At 43.8% G+C, this 22221-nt stretch overlaps 1 protein-coding gene across 1 annotated transcript in view; it reads right to left on the reverse strand.

The window, feature by feature from the left end:
- Positions 1-21877, reverse strand: part of RAPGEF1 (Rap guanine nucleotide exchange factor 1) — a gene marked incomplete at its 5' end in the record, with an annotated part of 85570 nt that extends 63693 nt beyond the window's left edge. The window contains one exon of the mRNA XM_084272519.1: positions 21853-21877. Within this exon, the coding sequence (XP_084128645.1) occupies positions 21853-21877 (25 nt within the window). The remainder of the gene's footprint in view (positions 1-21852) is intronic.
- Between the last annotated feature and the right edge of the window lie 344 nt (positions 21878-22221).

Consider the following 22221-nt stretch of genomic DNA (forward strand, 5'->3'; position numbering starts at 1 on the left):
CAGCCACTGACTGCAGGATGGACCTCTGCAAACATCTGCTTCCCACAAGGAGCACTCGCCCTCCACGAATTCACAAGGAGATTTCCAACCATATAATTATCCAATCATTTATTTTAGCACATGTTTTGGGGAAACATCCCTTTCCTTTCTACCCTTTTGCCAAATTTACACAACAAACCCAATTTGCCCCCCTCCCCAAACTCATACACATTTCTCTCCTCCTGTGTGCTCATGGACTCCACTCTGAAACTCACCAAATAAACTCTCAGCTACATCTACTGCTGATTTCTGTAGAAGACTGACAGATGGAAGATACTGTTCTTGCTTCATTTTTGGCAACCCAGGGAAGTCTGAATACACTAAACATGCCACCATTCCTCATTAACCTGAAAACCAGCTGTGGATCTATTACAATAAGAGTAAAACTTTAAGATGCCTCAAACAAATCTTGGAAAACGCATTTGGCTTTGGAAAACCAACTTCATTAAAATGTATCCAGAGCCCTGAATTCCTCTGCAGAAGGTTCCCACAGTCTATATAACTTTAAACATGAAGCATTTCCATGATCATCCTGATACTGCAAACAAGCCGTAGGTCCAAAACATGCATAATGGAAGATATTTTCAACAAATCACATAAAAGAGAATTAAAAATATCCATAGAAAAAACTTCAATACTTCAAGCACAGTCAAGGTAGTTTGCCATTTGTTGGCAGAGAACTGAGCGGGTGAAGAGCTGAGCTGGTGTTCTGGCAGCTTTATGTATCTATACTTTCAGGATGATCACTTGGAACTATAATATTCCAGTAATTTATCATGATAAAATGTAGCAAAATTCAAAGCCACAGGAACCTTATAGCTCAGGCTACATACAATAAAAGAGGGCTTTTCCATACAGGAAAGTTAATTGAAATCAAGGTGAAGGATGGAAACTCACACGCAATATTCCCAATTAACTACCTACATGGTTTTACTTTGGAGTAAGCCTGTCCACTTGTAAAACAGATTTAGCTGATTAGAAGCCAAATTGGCAATAAAGAGAAATATTTAGTGACAATTCTCATGTATCTGTTTCTTAGACAAAAGCCAGCTTTGTTGAGCAGAGGTGGATGACAAACCTCCATAGAGGAGATTTTTCTCAGTCACTCTCCCTACAATCTAGTGGCCTGTTCTCAAAATTGTTTGCACATCTTTCCCAGTTGACAGGAGTGGTTTTGTTTTGTAATTTTTCTTTCTTTAATGGATAATTCTGTGGTTCTATAAGGAATCAGGAAAGCAGAGGAACTAAACGTGGTCCTCCAACAACATAACCCCAAACTTTTCCACTGTCAAACTGCATTCCTGTTTTGTGCTCTCCTGTTAGGAATGGGGTCTGCATTTGCAAAACAACCCAACAAAGGAACCAGCTCCACTGAAACACTTTGTCATTCATGAACCCAGTGGAAGGAAAGTCAACTTTTGACCCAGCAGCACAGCTCTAGGCTTAAATTTAGACAATAGTCTAAACAAAGCCTAACCTAGCACCAAACATGCCTCTAGTTTTAACACAGGAATATGCAGAATGCTTCTTCTGCCCCTTTAATGTCAAAACTGCCACCCCTGTGCCTCTGAAATGTCTGTGTGATGGGTTTTCATTTTACACAGCCTGAAATTCATGGCACAAATGGATAAGAGGTGGGGATTCAGAGCAAGTGACACTTGCCATCAGTCACATGAAAAATTAATGCACAACAGACACAAAAACATGTCAATATTGGCAGAGGACCTACCTGGATGACGGCAGCTCAATTCTTGATGTCACTGTGAGTGGCATTAAAGGACAAAACGGACTAACTGTGATCCTGAAGCCACACAATATTCCTATAATCGGCTTGAAATGCACTGCCAGTCACCAGCCAGCAGATAGTAAACACTCTGGCAAAGCTGTCCAAGCAATTATCAGGTTACTGTGAAAGAAATTACTAATATTCACAGCAAATGACCCAGCACAGCCAATCTCACCACCCCTAGGAAGCTCTCCAGATGTAACAGGATGAACGTGTACAGTCGCTTTCAAAGTAAGAAACCACTCCCTCATATTGTTAATTGCCTACCACATCAAGATAGAGAGGGATTTGGAGTCTCCAACCCTGAACTAGTAATCCTCCCATTAATTTTCTAACATTAAGTCTACCAGGCTTACTTTATAAAACTAATAGCCAAACCAGAGCCCAATAATGTGATGATCTGTTTTTGCTTGGAGGGAAAAAAAAAAAGAAAAAAATACAGTTTTCATCCATAATACCCATAAATCACTTTATTTAGAGATTACAGCTTGGGGACTCAGGGCCAATCTAGTGATAGGATTTCTCTTCTATTTGCACCATGTCAGCATCTGCTCTCTTCATGTGAAAAGAAAGAGCTGCTCGAGCACAACAGAACCTCACAGCCTGAACCACTTATATCCCAAAGGCTGCCTAGTTCAGTTAGTTACAAGCACTCTACTTCTTGCATTTCCTACCATGTTACTATTGAAAGTGTTTAGCTGAATATATGGTAACACTGACTGGTAGAGCTCTTGTCCAACTTCAAACAAATATGAACCACTTCTTTGTTTGAAATGCTTTAAGTTAAATGCTCCAAGGCTTACTTCAGAAAGCAAATGTGCAGCAAAACGATGGGCATACAAGGTAAACACCAGCAAAGACAGTCAAAGGTATGTCCTCCTCTGTCTAGACATGTTCCCACTGATCAGCTACACCATGGTAGACATGGCTTGAGAAAGGATTTTCACATGCTCAAGGATCCAAGTTTAGCAGTGATTTTATTTTTTTATATAAACATTTGACTCCTGGGTATATATAGCTCTGATTGTGCTGAATTACTGTATCAAGAAACAATCATCTCCAAGGTAAAAGGTAACAGCCAAGCATGAGAAAAATCACAACAGGAAGAAGAGAAATTATATTCCAGATATGAGAGCGAACGAGACCGCTTTGAAAGCACGCCAGGGGCTATACAGAGCCCACTTATTGCAGATAAGGCTTCAGATTGAATTTTGGAGGTTTAATCTGAAATACAGTCTCATAATATTCCTGAGGGTAAACAGCACCAGAGAGCATCAGCGTTGCAGGAGGACGCTGCTTCTACCAAATTACCATCACTCTTACTTGAAATCACATCTTGTGATTGCATGTTAACACACCAACCTTGTACTACCTTAACCTCAGTCTATCATTTTACCTCTACAAAGTGCAGGACTGAAAAGGAATTCCAGAGTTCAGGCTCATTCTCTTCCTGGATCATAAAAAAACATACTATAAATCTTACCATACGAAAGGTCACCCACTGGGACCTGATGCAAAACAAGGAAAAACAAAACAAGGAAACCAAACAAGGCAAATCCTTAAAATAAAGAAGGAAAATCTCTGAAATCACGAGTCCATCCACTTTGTTAATTCATAAAGATCTTGAGTGTTACAGCTAGTTCTGAATTTTCCTCAAAGTATGTGTCGTTTTATGTAAAAAAAAATATGGCCTACATTTAAATTTCTGAGTAAGAGCACAGATGCACACAATGCTTTGCATGTTAAATATGTGGCTTTATATAGGGGCTTGAATTTCACACGTGCCCATTATTTCAATGGTAAATCTGTTCTGACATTGCGTTTTGTTGCAGGATCTAAAAAAATACAGAGACCCAGAGCGTGTCTACCATGGGAGTTTTGATAGCAAACAGGCTATCTACAGAGGGGCCCAACAGACCTGAAGGAAAAAAGAGGCCGATCAGACATCAGTCAGACCCTTTTAAATCAGGCTGAAATGCTTTGCTCCAGAGAGGGGGATTCAATCTCTCCCATCCACATTCCCATCGCTCATGCTGCTTTCTTAATTAGCAGCAAGTGGACAACAGCTGTCAGTAGCCTGGAGGCCAGCAAGTTATCAGCAAAAAGGGGCTCGTGTTAAGGAGAGAGACACGGGGCAGCCACAGAACCCGTCTGTTAAAGGCATGAGTGGTCCATACACGCCAGAGATCCAGCCGCAGCCTCAGCGGCATGCTAACACACAGCCTGACACAGAGGATGCTCTTCCTGCTGGCTTTAGTCTGGTTGCTTTAACATATGACTAACTGCAATTCAATTTTTATTTTTTAATATATTTTTTTTTTTAGTATTCCCATAACAGGAAGATTTAAACTGAGAATAGAAGGAAATGGGAAGGTCATCCTAATGTCTGGATGGAAATAGATGGGGGTTAGTTCAAAGGCACGGCTTTAATAAAGTCTTTAAGGCTGTTCCTGAGGTTTTAAGCATAAAAGTTAGAAGTACAGGAGAGAGAGAGAGGGGTGAAAAGATGTTTTACTTGAATCAGCAGAGAAAAACTATAGCAGAAAATACAAACTTAATCAGAGACAAGTAGAAACTGTGACCTCAAATAGGGTGAGAGAAAACAACTCAACTTGGTTATTATCATTTGTGTGTTAAAAACTATGAGTCATTTGTGTATGACCTTATTGTGCCACATACTACACTAATTAGAACAAATCTGTCCTACAGAAGCGATACCCTCTGGTCAGGCCATGTGCTTACCTGACAACACAACTGCCTGACTCTCTGGATGATCATGAGTCTCTGGATGATCAAGAAATAAAATAATTGCTTCCCTCTTGCATGTCCTCATTACTGACATTTGTGGCAGTGGAAGCACTCAATGCAACTGTAAGCATTAAAAAGTGTTACTAAAATTTCCCACTGCCCATTTGTTAATGAAAAATTGACATCACCCTAACTTCAAGTTCTTGAAAAAAGCCAGGCTTCTTTGAAATTTGGCTTTAACCTCCTCAGAAAGCACAGATTTGAAGCAATTTTCTCAGGCCTGTCTGGCAGGCTGTAGTTCTAAATATATACCAGCTTTCTGAGCTTGAACCTACACAAGGGAAGCTGGGCTTAAGATGGAAGCGTTTCCCCAAGCTGCCAGTAGACTAGCAACACATTTAAAAACCCTCATCAAATTAAGTGCTTAATTACAACTCAGACTTTGAGACTCTGGAAATTAGGATAATCTTCTGGGAAATTTATTGGTCTCCCACAAAAGAAATTGCAACATACAAGCCAAAAAAAGCACAGAGCATGGAGAGCATTAGCCCATCAAATCACACGTTGTACTAGATACCTCACCCTAATTCCTGGAGAATATAAAGTGAGATCCCCAACTTAATTTCAGATTCTTGAGCCTCTGTGAGTGATCGGGATCAACATAACCAGGAGGCTAAATCACCAACAGTAATCTCATGTAAAACGTTGAGAAGTATTTGGTGAGAAGAGCTGATGGAAAGCTAGCTGTCCATGGACCTTCTCACACTTACCGTGGGGAATGTACTGGAGACAGGGTCACAAAAGGCATCTCTTGGAGAAGGTCTCAGAATTCACACAGCCACCTAAATTTCACCAGCAAATTGACCAGCCAGCCCGCTCCGTTCCTCTAGGTGGCATGCTCTGTGCACACAATATCACCTGCAGCTTCCCACACAAGGAGAGATGCCACCACCACACAGCACTGTCTTCCACTCTCACAACCCGCTGAGACCTCAACTGCCTTAAATACTCCAACTAACAGCCCATTCGCAGGGTAAGTAAGTCTGAGAAGCCCGTAGAAGCTTATGAAGAAGTTGATATCATCTGATCAAAGTAACAAGTTCAACCATACCAGTAAATAAAACAAGGTCAGAAAGTACTTCTCACGTCACCAGTCAGCACTTCCCATCACCACCCTTTATGAAGTCAAAAGCACAGAGTAAACACTTGTACAACGCTCTACAAAAGCAAAGGTGTATGTAAACACTAACATTACACATTTTCCTTTTTGATTCATGAAATTATTCAATCAAGGGAAATTGAATCTGGTTCTCAAAATAAGCCAGAACATCACACGTTTCCCATTGCTCCCACCCTCATGAGCCACGGACCTGAGAACAGCAAGAAAAGCTCTACTGTTTGGTCACAATGTGTATGTGTGACCCGTTGCTAAGCCATTACATACCACTATTTGCTGGCACATCCCTCTACATCTCCAGGACATCCCTGCTGAATCAAAACCTTGTGACACAGGCTCTCAGACAGGATGTGCTACAAGCAACATCGATGTATGCCTCAAAAAACTGTAAGCTAAGAGGAATCAAGGGCAGTGAGAGGTGACAAAGAAGAAATCATATCCTGGTATCAAAGAGAATAAGGAACAATATAAAATAAAAAGCAATTGAAGCACAGAGCTCAAATGTGAAAGGAAGTGCTGAGCTTGGGCTGGAAGTACTTTAGAAGCTGAGGTAGGAAACCACGACATGGGGTTCACCTGAAAAATGCATCAGCTATATGTGACAGGGTTTTCCCCCTGTGTGGGTTATCTTTGCACATTCAGCTTCCAGACAGGTTCACGCCTGAGGCACAGGACTTCTTGCTTACCCTTTTTTAATAGTCAAAGGTCAGTAGATCTGCTACAGCCACCCATACCCAGGAAGAACCCACTGGAACCCAGTGCCACACCTGGCATCAACCAGGGAGTCTGGGACCAAAAGAATAATTTCTTTTCCCAGGAAATTTCAACTACAGAAATGAAGTGAAATGTTCATTTAATAAGAATAAACTTTTTGCTGGAAAGCTATGAAAATCCATGCATCACTCTCAACTCTGTAATTAAAAGCCAATATCAAAAAAGCCCCAAGGCTGCTGCTTAGGAAACACGGGACAGGGAGAAAACTTCATTTCAAGCCCATGGCCTGCCTAATACAGGAGAAACCCAGTCTAAGTGGCTCTGGTGCTGCAGTGCTAGGAAATGCTAAAACCCATGGAGCCAGTTGAGATGCCGATGCAGAGAGACAGAAACTGCTCCATCAACTCAACAAGGGATAAATCAAATAAATGTGTGCCCTGGGGCAAGAGTCTGGGGAGTGTGCAGACAAGCCTTTACAAATATTAACTAGCCTGAAGTTAACTGCCTCTCTGTAAACTATCCAACAGACTTTGATACTGTAAGAACCAGAAATGTTTTCCAATATAAAACTCCATGCAAGTGAAAATATGAAAGCAGTTCCTGATGCAGCTTAACCACACTTTGGTGCTGATGGTTTAAGCTCACATTGCTTCCTACCGATATCAAGGTTTTCCACAAGATTTTTCGTGTGCCTTACTCATAATGAACAGCTGCTCTGGCAACTGCTGGAGCCAGCATGGACTTCCTGCCTTGGAATAAAGAGTCATCTACATATCTCAGCACAGAAAATGATACTCTCAAACAATTCACGACAGGGTTTAGATATGGCTACGTGCCACTGACACTCCCTTAAACAATGGCTACACCCTCTATACAGCTAAAACTGAAATAGCTGAAAGGGAAGACATTTTATACAAGTTCCCAGGGTAAACACACATCTGAGAAGCACTGGTCTGGGACCCACATTGTTCTACTAAAAGAATAAATATCTGAGTCCAAACCGTATTTCCCTCACCACCTTCCCAGACTCTCACATGAAGAAAATCCATCTGAGCTTTCCTTTTACACTCATGGTGCTCTGTAACAGAACAGAATCCCAGCGTTTTATAAAAGTGTAAAATAAATTAGAAGGGCTGCAGCTTATGATTTACCCTGTTAGCATGCCTTGTAGCACCAGTGAGACTGCTTGCCAGCTAAGGAGAGGTCTGAAACTCTTTCGATGCTGACTTGACACTGAACACAGATGCCGAGACCTCAACCACAAGAGATGTCCTTGGTAGCAATGGGGCCAGGGTGACAAGACAAACATTGTGTTAATTGCATCTGTTGTTTAACCAGCCCAAGAACAGCCTTGTTTCAATCACAGGCTTTATAAGAGAGTACTGAAATGTTACTCTAAGTGTTGAGATGTCAGATGATAAAACACAAAAGCATTTGTAAGGACTCTTGCTGGAGTAATTTGATAAACTGCTCAGCTACACAAGATGAGGGGTCTTTACTGACAGCATACTCATATAGTCCTTACCTTGGTTTTAAGTTTCAGTCTTGTTTTTTGCAAGCTTTCCAGTCAAAGCTGGGCAAGTACACATGTACTGTTACCTTTACAAAGGTGAAAGATGGGTAGAGATGTGTAAGCAAGCTGAAAACAGTTTAAAAAGTCATATTAGATACAAATCCTTCTCACTCAGGGAGTTCACAATGGCTCTCCTCTGTATTTTGGAAGCTTTCCTTGACCTTGTGGAGTGAAAGACCTTTCAAACCAAGAGGTGAATAAAACGCTGGGGGCTCAGGGGTAGGACCAGCATGGGAAGCACTGGCCACACGCCACAGGCGAGTCTCCTCTTCCCTTCTCACTCAGCTGACAGTTTCTGTGATGCCACGTAAGGTCAGTAGATTCAGGTTACTAGAAGAATGACATTTTGAACCGGGTGTCCCTCTCATCCGAAGCCATCTGCAATTCATCTTCTAAAGCTGAGATTATTCATTCTGGGGGAATTATCCACTAATCAGTTTTTATCTCCAAGCTGGGGCCTCACACTTGCAGCTAGTCAAGAGCTCAGCCTGGCAGAGGTTTTGGTTCCCTCTGCTCTCAACCAGAGGCCTCAGTAACACAGAACAGTCTCCCAGAGGGCAGGCTTTAAAACATGTTTTAAAATACATAGGCAGGTCTGCACTAAGGAAACTGGCACCAGTTTACCAGCCAACACCTCAAGTAGCCAAGATACAGAGGCACAAAGCAAGGCTTCAAGTTATGAATCTCCTTGGCTGGGCTGGGCTTTGGCCCTTCACATCCTCCTGCACAGGGAACTGCTGCAACGTGGTTTTGCCCCACCATGAATTTTTGAAAGAGGATAAAGCCTAAGCAAAATAGAATGTACAATAGGAAAAGGGGGAAAGGAATCCAGTATTTTCCCCAAAATACACATGACTTTTGGCTCCTACGCACATCTGCTCACTAACCTAGTTCTGTTCAATACTTGTCATAGCCAAGTGTGAAACTCGGGGAGTTATGTGGTCAAGTGAGTCAACAGTTTGGGTTCTGCAAGGTCTTCTCCCCTACTTAATACCACTCACCCTTCTACTGCAGCCCTGCCCTGTTCCTGCAAAGCGTTTCGCATCAACTGCTGGTTTTCTGCAGAAGTGGTTTGCCCCACTTCTGCAGGGGCTGTCAAATAAGCTGTGCCCTTCATGTGCAGCTACCATGCCACCCCTCCAAATCCAGGCAGGTAAGCTGCCTCCTGCATCTCACCCAGAAGCCAAGGCAAGTACTGCAGAACTTGCAGTCTGCATCAATAGACACAGCAGCGTAGTAATTTTGGTTTCCCTAATTTTCAATTTTGAAGACTATGTAAAAATGAAACAAAACCCAAATAAAACTCAACTGAGTATCTCCTGACAAGCAAATTGTTGAACTGGCCAAAGACATATTTTACCCACTGCACAGGAGGAATTCTGGACATTCTTTGGCTTGGATGATTCAGGATAAAGGGCATTTTACAGCTGTTCAACTGAGAATATTTTTGGGAGAGAAGTTTTTCATTCCCTCTCATTCATTTAATAAAATCTAACCAGCATAGCTTAAAATAATCCTGACAGACAAAGCAGGCCAGACCTTCCTATCCAATACAGCACCACCACGTACCACATCAAAGCTGTTTTGCATCCTCTCCCTGGGTAAAATAGCAGGGATGGAGAAGAAGAAACTATTTACACAGAAGAGCAGAAACCTCTCAACCCAGATCCATTTGTTTTACTCTAAAGTATTGACAGATGAGTAATGAAAACTCAGCTGCAGACACAGGCGCTTCTTCAAGGCAGCATCAGTTAATAAACCACAGCTGCAGAAGTATTAAGGAGTTTAACTAAATGACTCCTTCAAGGGCACAGGATTGCAGGAGGAGCCAGGTTTTGTACTCTGTGGTTGTCCCAAAGGTTAAGATCACAACATGCAGCATCAACACAGGCCAGGGTTATTTTTCTGGATATGAGAGCTTAGAATAACAATTTCATCAAATGTGTGCTACTAATATTGCCAGCATGGGGTTCCCCCCCCCCCCCCCCGATGATATCTGATAGTTTGCATAGTATTGTTGTCAAAGAGGAAGGAAATAAGGAAGGAAAGGAAGGAAAGGAAGGAAGGGAAGGAAGGGAAGGAAGGGAAGGAAGGGAAGGAAGGGAAGGAAGGGAAGGAAGGGAAGGAAGGGAAGGAAGGGAAGGAAGGGAAGGAAGGGAAGGAAGGGAAGGAAGGGAAGGAAGGGAAGGAAGGGAAGGAAGGGAAGGAAGGGAAGGAAGGGAGGGAGGGGAATCCTAATACTAATACCACCACCACCACACAGCCTGTTAGCTCTCCCCACAGCACTGGTAACACCGCAGATAATGGTGGTGTCAACTCTGGAGCCCAGACTCTGATCAGGACCTTGATCAACACTGGTGTTAACAACCCGTGCACACTGGGAGTGATTTCAGAGTCAGCTATATTTTCATTTCATGCAGGGATTATTTATTATCTTTTTCAAATTGCCAGTGGAGCTCTAGCAGCCTGGATGACCAATGGCTGTAACCTCAGACGGAATTACTGGTACCAGCCCTGACTATTTAAGAAGCTCAAGAATTAGTTAAACAATAACATAAGTGATTAGCAACCCTCCCACACTGTTTTTGTTGTTACTATTACACACCTTGTTGCCAGAGACACTCAGGATTTATAGACAGACTGATCTGCCCAGCTGTCAGAAATAATCCTTCTGATCTTTCCTTAGTTTTCCCTTCTTTATCGTGTAAACTTCAGCCAGAACAAAAAGTGTGAGATACACATTTGGCTGGATATCCTGAACACAGGTAATTGTGGTCAGCTGCCAGGTAAGCATTTTTTTACCTTAGGCACATATTAAAAAGCCACAACAATCCTGACAACCCCGGGCAACAACCGTGGGTTACAGCAGGGTCTGGCCCAAACGATGGTTTTCATCCCTTGGACCTTGCTGCTCTCCAGGCTGCCAGCCAAATGGAAGCTTAGAGAAGTTCTCCTGAGTATCACTTGCGGTGTACCTGATGTCTCCAGGGAGCCCTAGAAGCATTACAGTGAAACGTACACCTCAGACTTGAGGTCTAATGAACAAGGCTGTAATTCAGGATAAAGCCTGTGAGTAAGAGCTGCCAATGCCTATTTACAGAATTTAAACAGGTGCTTTCACCCAGAACAGACAGGAGCAAAACCATCCTTGCTTCAAGATTATCTGGAAGTATACAGACAGGAATGAGAAGCAAATTCTCTCTCTGCATGGTTTTTAAGGGTTTGTTTGTCCTGCCATTTTTACCAGGATCTCTGGCTGTTGACAGCAGCTCACCCACCCTTCACTCCCCTCAACTGGCTCCTCTGAGCTGGCCCCAGAAGACACGAAAGGATTTTGCTTTCCCCTGCCATTCTCCACTCCAGGCCAACCAGTTCACAATTCAAGTAGCCTTTGTTCTAGCAGCAAAGAAAAACATTTTTTTTTATCAGTGTTTTTACCTTCCAGCCTGATGCCAAATCATCAGCTCATGGAATGCAGTACCTGGCATCTCCCTAGGCTGAGCCTCACAAAGGAAAGCGAAGAAATTCAACTTTAAAAGCAGGTTTGCTTTAGTGCTGCAAGGAACAGGCATGCCAAAGCAACAGTGGCAGTGAAGAAATGCCTTCCTCACCTCTGCCTCAACCAAAGATGCACTGACCAGCTGGCTAAATCAATGCATTCAGCTTCCTGTAGCTACAGCATTAAGCAATACCTAAAATCTCTTTGAACACCTTCACAACAGGACAGAAATCTGCCTGGGGACGGGCTTCATCTCCCTCAAGCTTAGCTGGATAAATGCTAGGCATTAGGGTCTACACTAGTCACAGTCACCAGAGGCTTCTCCTATGGTTTCTGGTGAAAGACGGGCATTTCCAAACCAGTGTAACCACTGTTGGGTCCTTCTGATGGCTGCTGGAATCCACGAGGGACTAGGAATTATTAAAACAAACATTATACATCAAGAAAAATATGTTTTACACTTTGTATCTATTTCCATGCAGGTGCAATTTCAAGCCAGATTTGCAAAACTGACTAATTCTGAGCAGGATATTCTCAAATCCCCATAAACCTCTCTGTTATGGATTCACCATACTGTCATAAATGAAGAAGCAAAAGCTTGAACGGCACAGTCAGCTTTTAATTAACACAAGTGTGCTGGTGCCAGCCGTTTGGTGAGAAAATGAGAAGCTTCTAAGTAATAAAGAACTCACATCCACTCATTCTTAGGCCTTGGCTATACATCAAAGTTGCATCAATAAATCCAGCTGAGGTTAAACTAGAGTACCTCTCTGCACAATTTGCTTTTTTTTTAATTCAAAATACAGTCAGTTTTACCCCATACCTATGAATTATACAGTGCAGCATAAATAAGAGACAAGTTAGACTGACAAAATGCTTACAGAACTGAATGAGCATGAGATCATAACCTTAGTTAAATCATCAAGCATCATCAAACTGCATCATCAAGGTCAAACCCAGCTCCCTCCCATCTCCCTTGGCACTCCCTAAACAAGCACTACGAGTGTTTGGAAATGACACGTGTACCAGTTGCCACTGGATGTGATGGCCAAACAGAGTATGAGACAGCTACATCTCCCCTTCTGCCATAAAGGATCTCTTCATTTGTGGTCTCTTGTTTGTGGTCTCTTCATTTTACTCTGTCTGCTTCAGAAAACACGCAGAAATTCTTTTAAAACACTGTAATATTGATCCTGCTGCAAAGCTTGCCCAAAATTGGCCAATTGGTCCAAGAATTCTAACAGAGGATGGATAAGCCATTGCTATTTCCTCATTAAAAGACACTACAGTGGTAGAGAGGTAGAGATGTAAAAAGCAAGCTTTCCTCTGAGCAGACGTGCCAAGTTATGGGTCAAGACTTGGGGGTTCTTCTTTAAAGGGATGCTCTACACCCGACCACCACAAAACTGGCTGTAAACTCACTGTAAACAGTGCACTTAAGATCTTCCAATGAAAATAAGAAATGGTATTTTAACAGGGTGGCTCTACAACTTCCTGAAGCGTCTCTCCCATGAACTACAACAGACCAGCCTGATAGAGCAGGAGACAGAAGTGCCGCTGCTCCCAGTGACGAAGAGCAAACAGCTATTCACAGAGCAAACAGAAGAACCAAGCTGAAAACACAGAAACCCCTGACCTCAATCTCTGTCAGCTATGTTCCCCAACGTATTCTCATAACGGTAAAAGATTCATAAAAACCCCCAAACTTTACAAAAGGTCATGTGAATCTCAGATGCACATTTTGGGGTACTGCTAATTTCTCCCACACATCTCCCTGAAGGTGCAATTCCGAGCTGTAAAGGAGTAAATTCAACCCCTGTACCACTCTTAGACCATGCGCCACCAAAAATCTCGCATGAGATTTAGCTTATGGTTTCACCTGACATTGGCAAGGGTATTTGTACAGATAAACCATGTCCTCCACAAACCAGTGCTCTACATTTCCTGGAAGACCCTGCAAATTCATAGATGAGCTCTGACTAAACCTGTCAGTAGACCCCCCTACTCCCTCAAGCGTATTATTCTTTTATATAATTCATTTAAAAGATTCTTTTTATTAGAAAAGCAGAAATTATACACTTTAAAAAAATTAAGATGAAAAAAAAATAAATCCAGATAGAAATATTTGATTTCCTTGGACAGATCACTCCCCACAGTGAAATGCAAGGTCACTTTGTTAAGCAAAACGTGGATGGGAACCACCTGGACTTTACCTCCCCATACTCTAACTGACAAACTTGGTATAGTGAGAGCACGGAATGAAAGGATAAAATAATCACCCAAGGAAAACTGTGTTTGAAACTGTGCTGTCCTGCTAATTGAAGCCCACCCTTGGATGGATTCACTGAGATCTGCTATCTGAGTTGGTAGGAATGCACTATACAACCAGAACTAAAATATTGATTTCCCTGGGTGCCCTTCATTACATGATGTTTGGTTCGTAAAGGAAACTTTCTAAATATGGAATCAAATCCTGAGGCTATTTTACCACCTCTTGGGCAGTATGGACAGGACAGACTGGCAGACTGAAATGCACAATAAAAATCATCAAAAAGGGGATACATCAACGCACACTGTACATTGTGAATACACTCCTTTTGCTCCCATTTAATTATTAAAAACTACCTGCAAATGACAGCTTAACAGATGTAGAATTACACAGTCTGTCTCTTGGTAAGCATCTCCTTCCTCTAACTTTACCAGCTATGGGTAACTCCTCTTTGATTTTAATCTGCACTGATTTTAACTTTCTTTCCAGGAGCCTAAAAAGAAAATTCTCATCTATTTTCTTTCAAAACCCATGATTTTTGTACATGTGAGGGATAAAATTAAAGGTCTGGTTTAGAATATAAATGGGACTGGTTCAGTGAGTATGTTAAGTATGCAAGAAAAGGACATCCCCACATGAGGCCTTTGAAGAGAAAGAATGAGAGCATGAGAGTGCAAGCAGGCTTTAACCTTTCTCCCTCAGCAGAACAATGAATCAGTATGTCCTTAGAGGCACTGCTGGCCACTCTGAGATGTTAACTTGAACCACAAAATGCACAGCACTTCCACAACACCTGAACACCTCTACACAAAGCAGCAGAGAACATCACCCAGGTAAAGTAAGATGATGCAAAGCTTGTGTTTGATTAATTCAAAGAGCCTCAGCCCCATAATTAAGAAGTCAAAATATGGTCAGTCTTCATCAGCTGCCACCCATGCTCATTCAAACCCCCTCAGGGGTATGAAAGGGGAATGAAAAAAATGAAGGAAATGTGAAAACAAAATGCTAGCCAAGGTGTAGAATCTCCACACAGCTCTTGTCAATTCTCAAATCTCTTAAATTGCTTTCCTAAATATGATGAACAGAAAAGCAAGTACAGGAGAACCAGTTCTCCCAAATGCCATCGATACCAGATCTCCAACAATGCTAAGTGAAGGCTCTGATACAGACCCATCTCTTTCATGTATTTGTTTCTCTTCATTTCTTTCTTGCTCTCAACATCAAAATGTTACCTTACCAATTCCAGAGAAGATGAGTTCTGGTATTGACTAAACCAGCAAACAGATTTAACACCAAGAAACTGTTTCAAAGCTGAAGAGCTTTAACTGGCTGAAGTATGCAATGCAGATACAAGGAGACCATCAACTTTCTCAGGCTGCTTCACGTAACACATGGGGACACCATTCCTCTCTCACATGTATGAAATTGTTTCCTCCATCAGGATCAATGTCACACACCACAAGAAGAGATCAGGGATTTTTCAGAGTGGATGCTCTGGGTTAGGTAACGTAGCTGCAGATTTGTCAGGCTGCAGTAACTGAGAACATTCCTTTGGCAGCACGCCCCAACCTGCAGGATTCCTGCAGCTTTTCCGGATTGCTGAAATTCATCTTCTGTCTCTTTGCCTTGGAACAGGCTCCTGTGAAAGCTGCTGGGAGCCTCCTCCTTGCCTGCTTTCCCTTTTTGTCATCCGTCTGTCTTTCCCTATCTGCTCTACTCGCACACAACTCAGCCCACCACTTCCTTCTCTTCCGACATCTGTGGGTTGGGCATCCTCTGGCTCCTTTTCTGGTCTTTCCAACTATTCCATCAACATCCCCACTTATGATGTCCCTTTTTCCTTCTCTGGCCTCCTTGAAGTTCTGGGGCTGCAAATTCAAACTTGCAAAGGTGAATACACTTAGTTTTTCTCCAACCAGCTCTCTCTTTTGCTGTAATCTCTACTAAAGCACCAAGAATGACACGCTGCTCTCCACTACCATCCCCTCATCACACTGTGTTCCCCAACACTTCTCAACAGCACACCATGAAAGCCATGTTTTGGTTATTTAGACAAAACTGACAAATAACTAATATACTATTAACTAAGCTAATATTTTTGCAATAGCAACTTGATTTTAATACTCTGTCCATACTGTTGCCATGACAATGCCTGAATCCTATAGTTTGCTAATGTTAACAAAGAAATACAGATGTAACACCAAAGCAGAATTGCCCAAATATTCAGGCACTAACAGAACAACATATTTTCAATTGTTTTCAGAGATACAAATCTATTCTGTTACAATTTTGAGAAGCTGGAGGCTCCCTGTCCATGCACAAGTTTTCCTCCAGATACAAAGTTTCCACAGGAAGAATACAGACTGGAAGGATACATTTCACTGCTAAGCAACAGTACATAGAGGTCAACAGCTTTGCAAACTGACAAAAAACCCCAAAACTCCAGAGCTCTAGTTTCAGCAGAAAAACGTTGGGATGATTTGTCTTGGAAGACCAAGCAAGTTATATCCACTACATGTATCCAATCTACACAAAATGATGGGTGTGGTGAGGAGCAGGAGAGAGGAAGGTGCTATTAAATCACCTTACCTGCAGCTCTGACATGTAATTTGTTGTTTTTAATATACTACATAGTTTCTGGAGTTTTATCTGGCACAAATACAGGAGACATTCTCTATTGTCTTACCTTTGCTGGGTTACAAGGATCTTCCCAATTAGATGCTATGATAACAAACAATTCCAGCTGTCACCTCTCAGCAGCCCAACTGAGAACTACCTAGACTTCTCCTGGAATGCAGAGAATGATCGAGTGCTTGAATTAAATCTGATTAGCCATCAAATGCCTCTGCAAAGGCAGGCATACCATCTCTCTAGTTTCTTTAAAATAAGGTCTAGAAAGTTGACACTTCACGCTCTTCCACTTGCAGATAAGATGCTGTGAACTTCTAAATCAAATAGTGTCCTTTCAAAGGATTTGTAAGTCAACAGCAAACCTCATTTTGCCAATTCTGCCCACAGGCTTTCAGCTTTCAAATGAATAGAGGCTCAATGCATCTTTTCTTTTAAAAAAGGATAAGACCTGCACCTTTCCCCTCACCATCGTCTTTCAAATACAGCACAGATGCACCTACAGATACAGTTATTAGAATATCAGCTGAGGCATCAACTGCAATTCAAAACTTAAAAAAAAGATGAATAAAGACCCAAGAAAACCTGAAAAAGCAGTGACAGGTTTCTTCCACTCATGCAACAGACTGCAGCAAGTACAGCCTTCAGGTCCCTTACAAACATGGAACGTTCTCTGCACATGAAGCAAAGACCTAGGTGAGGGACATTTGTGTGATGATCTTGAATGAACTTCCACTCATATCTCTGCTTGCCAGCAGGTTAGCAAGAGCCAGTTAGAGCACCACATTAAAGGAAATAAATAGATGAATAATTAACACCAATAGATATATTTAGGTCTTGCGGTTTAAGGAAAACGTTTGCTTGCACTGAAAATAAATTCAGCAATTGCTTCCAGTTTCTGCTTTTCCACTAAGGCTCAGCCCAGCTGCCTCACATTCCAGCAGACTTCAGCTGTCTTTTTTTCTCCACTCCTTGTCCTCTTCCTTCTTACAACTGCTGTGACCATCCCCGTCTCGCAGCAGTTCATCCCGCAGGCTACATTTCTTACACTCCAATCTTAAAGCTATGCAACACAACACCTGTCAAGCCTACACCGACTCCAAAAACCAGCAGAATTTGTGCCATTTTGTAGGAAACACTAAATAGTGATCATCTTGTGCCTCTATTTTGCCTCTATGCAAAACCAGACCGTGTTATTGATGATTTTTAAACAAGTTACACTACAATAGACATGCGATGTCACTATTGTGCAGCACGTAGTAGGAAATGCAGCAGGTGCTGAAAGCCCCAGTAAGGAAGAATTGGAATTGCATTGCCTTTAGGGATGTGAAGTGAGTCTTTAGAACAGTTTAATTTTCAGATTCCAGGACAGAACATTTCACAGAAAATTTTTACTTCATTTGGAAACCACCAGAAGAGCAACACTTACACTGGTCAAGTGCAAACCTTCTGACTTGCCAGCCCTCACTTACACTGAAGAACATGCTACAGTGGTGAATGCACAACCAAACCCAGAGAGAATTCAGCCAGGTAACTCACCTCAGCATACCTGAGACAAAGAGAAACTGTGGAAGAGCATACAGGTGTAGAAAACACCCAGGGTAACATCCATAGAATGATCCAAGAGGTGATTATAGTTCAAAAAATATCCTCCCCAAAAGTAAGATCTCTGGGAAACTTCACATTAATGGGGAAACATTCACAGATGCCCAATTCAGAATCATGCAAACTGGTCATGGAGAAAAACATTCAGTTCCTAAAGATGGGAGTAACCTGGCTTCCTGAATTGTTTCTTCTGCTTTGCCATTAAGAACCGAGTTCTCCTGGGATTACCCCAGATGTTTAAACCACCAATACTAACAGAGGAGAGACTTCAGAGATGAATTTTCTTATCAGGCAAATGCTTATGAGTAGAAGGTGAAGACAACAGCATTTTCAGTCTGTTGGGAATAAGTATGTCAGTTGAGTGCTGAAGACAACAGAGATAACTGACTGCACTCCAGGTAGGTACGGCTTGAAACAGTTATTTCACCCAACCTTTAGCAGACAGCTGTTGGAAAAGCAAGCTTATATGGGATATGAAAACCCTGCAAGAAATTACAAAATTAAGATCTAAAACACCAAGGAGACTTAACCTTCCCAGCCTGGCACCCCCATGTTCTCTGTCTTTAATTGAGGGCATTTTTGAATTGACCTGCTTCGTGGAAGAGCTTTTGGTTTAGACCTGATGGTGTTTGACTGCTCCCCCCTTCTCCCTGAATTCATGCAAAATAGTTCAGCCCCCTGGAGCACATAAATCCATCAGGTAAATAAATACAGGAATTCATGTATTGCCATGGTAACAGAACACCCAAGTAGAATCCGCAACATCCTCCATTCCCTCCTGGCATCCTCCTTTTAGCTTCCAGATCAAAACTATAAAGGTACCTTGGGAGACAGCAAATATCTCCTTAAAGTGAAGAAAGTCACCATTCTTCAGTAAGGGAAAACCAACACTGGACACCCTTGCTTATCTTCAAGTCAATGGGGGTCCTGCTTCCAAAAAGTATTTGGAAGTCTCTTGGCTGGAGCCCAACGGAACAGGCAGTCGAATACGAGTGAAACAAAATATACCATCTTATTCTGCATGAGCAGACGGCTCCCCTTCGCTCCACAGCAGCGCTCTGAATGAAGTGACCCTTCTGCCCATTAAAGACCAGTACAGAGAGGCTTCAGAGGGAGCCCTGTCCGCTCTTCTTGGATGGTAGGACTCCTCTTCTTCAGGATGGTAGCTGTTATCGCTAATAATTTATTGGTTTTTATTAAGTGCTGACAAGGTGTTTCATTTAAGGACCCGGGGAGCAGATGTATGCAAGATCTCAAGGGACATAACCCTGTAAGGTAACACTTCTTTTCCCAGCAGCCTGACTAGATGAACACAAGAGTCAAACCAGAGCCCAAGCCAATTCCAAAGCTTGTCAAGATGGCTTGTTATCACACAACAGCCTATTCTATTTACAACATAATGGGTTTTGCGTGTATTTCCGTTCCCATAAGAAAAAACACAAATTCAAATATACACAAATACACAGACCTTAGACCTCGTAGAGTTTGGTTCACGACTATGTATCCTTTGTTCTGCTACTGTATACTTTCCGACAAATATTATCCCAGAATTGCTGCAGTGTTGCAGACTGTTTATTTGGTGACGCTATGAACCGAACTGTTTGTGTCAATCAGAAGTTCAAACACTCAGGAACTGCGATGGAGACTGGTACTGCGCTAAAACAGCTGGCTTCCAGCCCTCCTTCCCTCCCCTTTCCCATCTCTTCACCTCCAGTTTATATGTGGACTGGACTTAATTTTTCATTTTTTTTTTCTCTTTAAATACCCTTCTTAAAAGAAACGAACGTACAAGCAGTTGAAAGAGTTACAGTTCCCCAGATTTACAGTTTCTCTTGTTCAGCAAATCATCACTACGACACACACCCCGCTAGAGAGAACGCCTCCGCGTCAAGGCTTCCCCCATTGCATCTTCAAAACTGTACATTTACAGCACTGACCTGGGGATGGATCCCGCATGATGTCTTGAGTTCTTCAATGGGAGTCGCAAGGTCGGGTCTCTAGGTTGCGCAGCGTATGGGGTTTTTTTTTTTTTGGTATGGTATTTTTGGCCTTTCTGTCCTACTGTTTATGGAACCGCGCTGCGTTTGTGTGTGTCTACAGAGTCATCTTCCCGCGTTTGAACTCTTCCCGCTGCTTCGCTGGTGTGGAGTTATATTTACTATTCTCACAGGGTTATTTACTGCACGCGAATAAACAAAACGTGATCACTTATTTATACATCTGTAATTACTGTCTATAGCGCTATCAGCAGTTAACTAAAAGCCCCAGCCAAACTCACCCCTAGCACAAACAAGTGGCAATCATTTTCGAGTTGGCCCCAGGTCTATTTATGCCACTAACACCACCTTCCTCACTCGGTCACCCGCTTCCCAGACAAACAATTGCAGCGATATACCAGTAAGCACAGACATAGCCAGAATCCCCAAGCAAAGCGTTACGTTGCGATTCTATGTACGGGATCGTGCATCATGGTTAACCTGGTGGTATTTCTGGAGCAACATTTGTCCCGTGATGCGATGCACACTTGTTAAGACAGTAACTTAGCGCTAAGAGCTGGAAACATGCCTATGGACTGCACTTAAAAGCCGGCTGCCAGGCAGCCAGTCTGCTCATCATCCCGGTGAGGCCGCTCCAGAACCGTATCGCAGGAGAACATATTCACCTACAGTGCAGTGCAGAAGCCAGAACCGGGATCAAAAAACCCCCTGAAAGCACTGCTACCGACTTTACTCCTTTAAAAACAGGAATCTTCCCTAAATCTGAGGCTGCTGCCCTGGAAAGCCTGAAGGCTGCACTTCGCACATCCCGACTCAGACAGCTACCTTACATTCCCCAGTAGGAATCTGCCTAGCTATTCCTTACAATAAAAAATACAAAACAGCATTGATTTTTTTTTTTCCTCTGCTAATTAAATGCAACATAATTAAACTAAATAACTTCACTGCTTGATTTGCAAAACGCTAATTGAATCTTTAAACATACTACTCCCGCTACACAGGAAAACAGGGGCATTCAACCATCTAAAGTGACAACTGAGAACCAGACACGACTCCAGAAGCACAGAGAGACAATATGATCCATGCTCCAGTGTTTCCTTGTGAGAGCAGAAGAGATCTCAGCAGCCTCCCCTGGCTCTGGCTGTAGGCGAGCACCCCAGCCTTAGGGGAGAGCTTTGCAAAAGAGGAAAAAATTAGCAAGTTCCCTCTGACATTTGCCCACGGACTCTCGTCTTTTCTGATCTTGCACAAACGCCAGAAGAGGAAAGTTGGAGAAGTTGCAATTAATCATTGCACGTAGGCCCCAAAGCGTTGCAGCGCCCAGGCTTTGCTGATGCTTTGCTACACGGAGAGGACGGCAGGGGTGCGGGAAAAGGGCAAACACAGGGGAAAAAAGGGTAGAAAGAGAAAATAAAAAAGGGGGGGCGGAAGGAAGGAGGGATGGAGGGGAGGAAGCGGAGGAGGAGACAAAAAGCCTGACTCAAACGGCCCCCAGGTAGCCCAGGACCTGCCTCTGGCAGCGCGGGGCGCCGGGCAGAGCATCCCCCCACCACCCCAAGCCTAGCCACAGCCCCGGGCCCCAGGCCGCCCTGACAGGAGCCTCCCGCCGGTCCGGGACGCCGAAACCCACCCGGAGTGGGGGGCCCTGCCCGCCCTCCGCCCCCCCAGCCCCGCCGGGCCGCGCCAGGCCCGCGGCCGGCAGCTCCAGTGGCTCCGGCGGGCCGCAGCGGCGGCGGGGCGGCGCTAAGGGGAGGGAAGCCAGCGCGGCCACCCCGGCGGGCTCCCCCCGGGCCTCCCGCGGCGCCCGGCCCGCTCACCTGCTTTCTCGATCTTGCCGGACATGTCGGAGCCGGGCTCGGCGCTCAGGCCCGGCCGCGCAGGTAGCCGGCCAGGCGGCTGCGGCGCGGGGCTGCCAGCCGCCGCCGCCTCCCGCTTGCTGCCGGCCGGCCGGCCGCGATCCGGGAGCAGGCGCTGCGGCGGCGGCCTTGCGGAGCTCGGCGGCGGCGGCGCAGGCAGCGCCCGCCCCCCCCCCGCCGGGCCGCGAGGGGAAGAGGCGGCCCGGGGGCTCCCGCCGCGCATACAACGCGCCGCCCCGGGCCGCAGCGCCGCCTGCCGACCACGCCGAGGAACTGCTGCCTCGGCCCGCCGGGCGGGGCCGGCGGCGGGCCGGGCGTTCTCCCCGAACC

This window comes from Gallinula chloropus (assembly GCF_964237585.1).
Source record: "Gallinula chloropus genome assembly, chromosome: 18".
Classification (NCBI taxonomy): Eukaryota; Metazoa; Chordata; class Aves; order Gruiformes; family Rallidae; genus Gallinula; species Gallinula chloropus.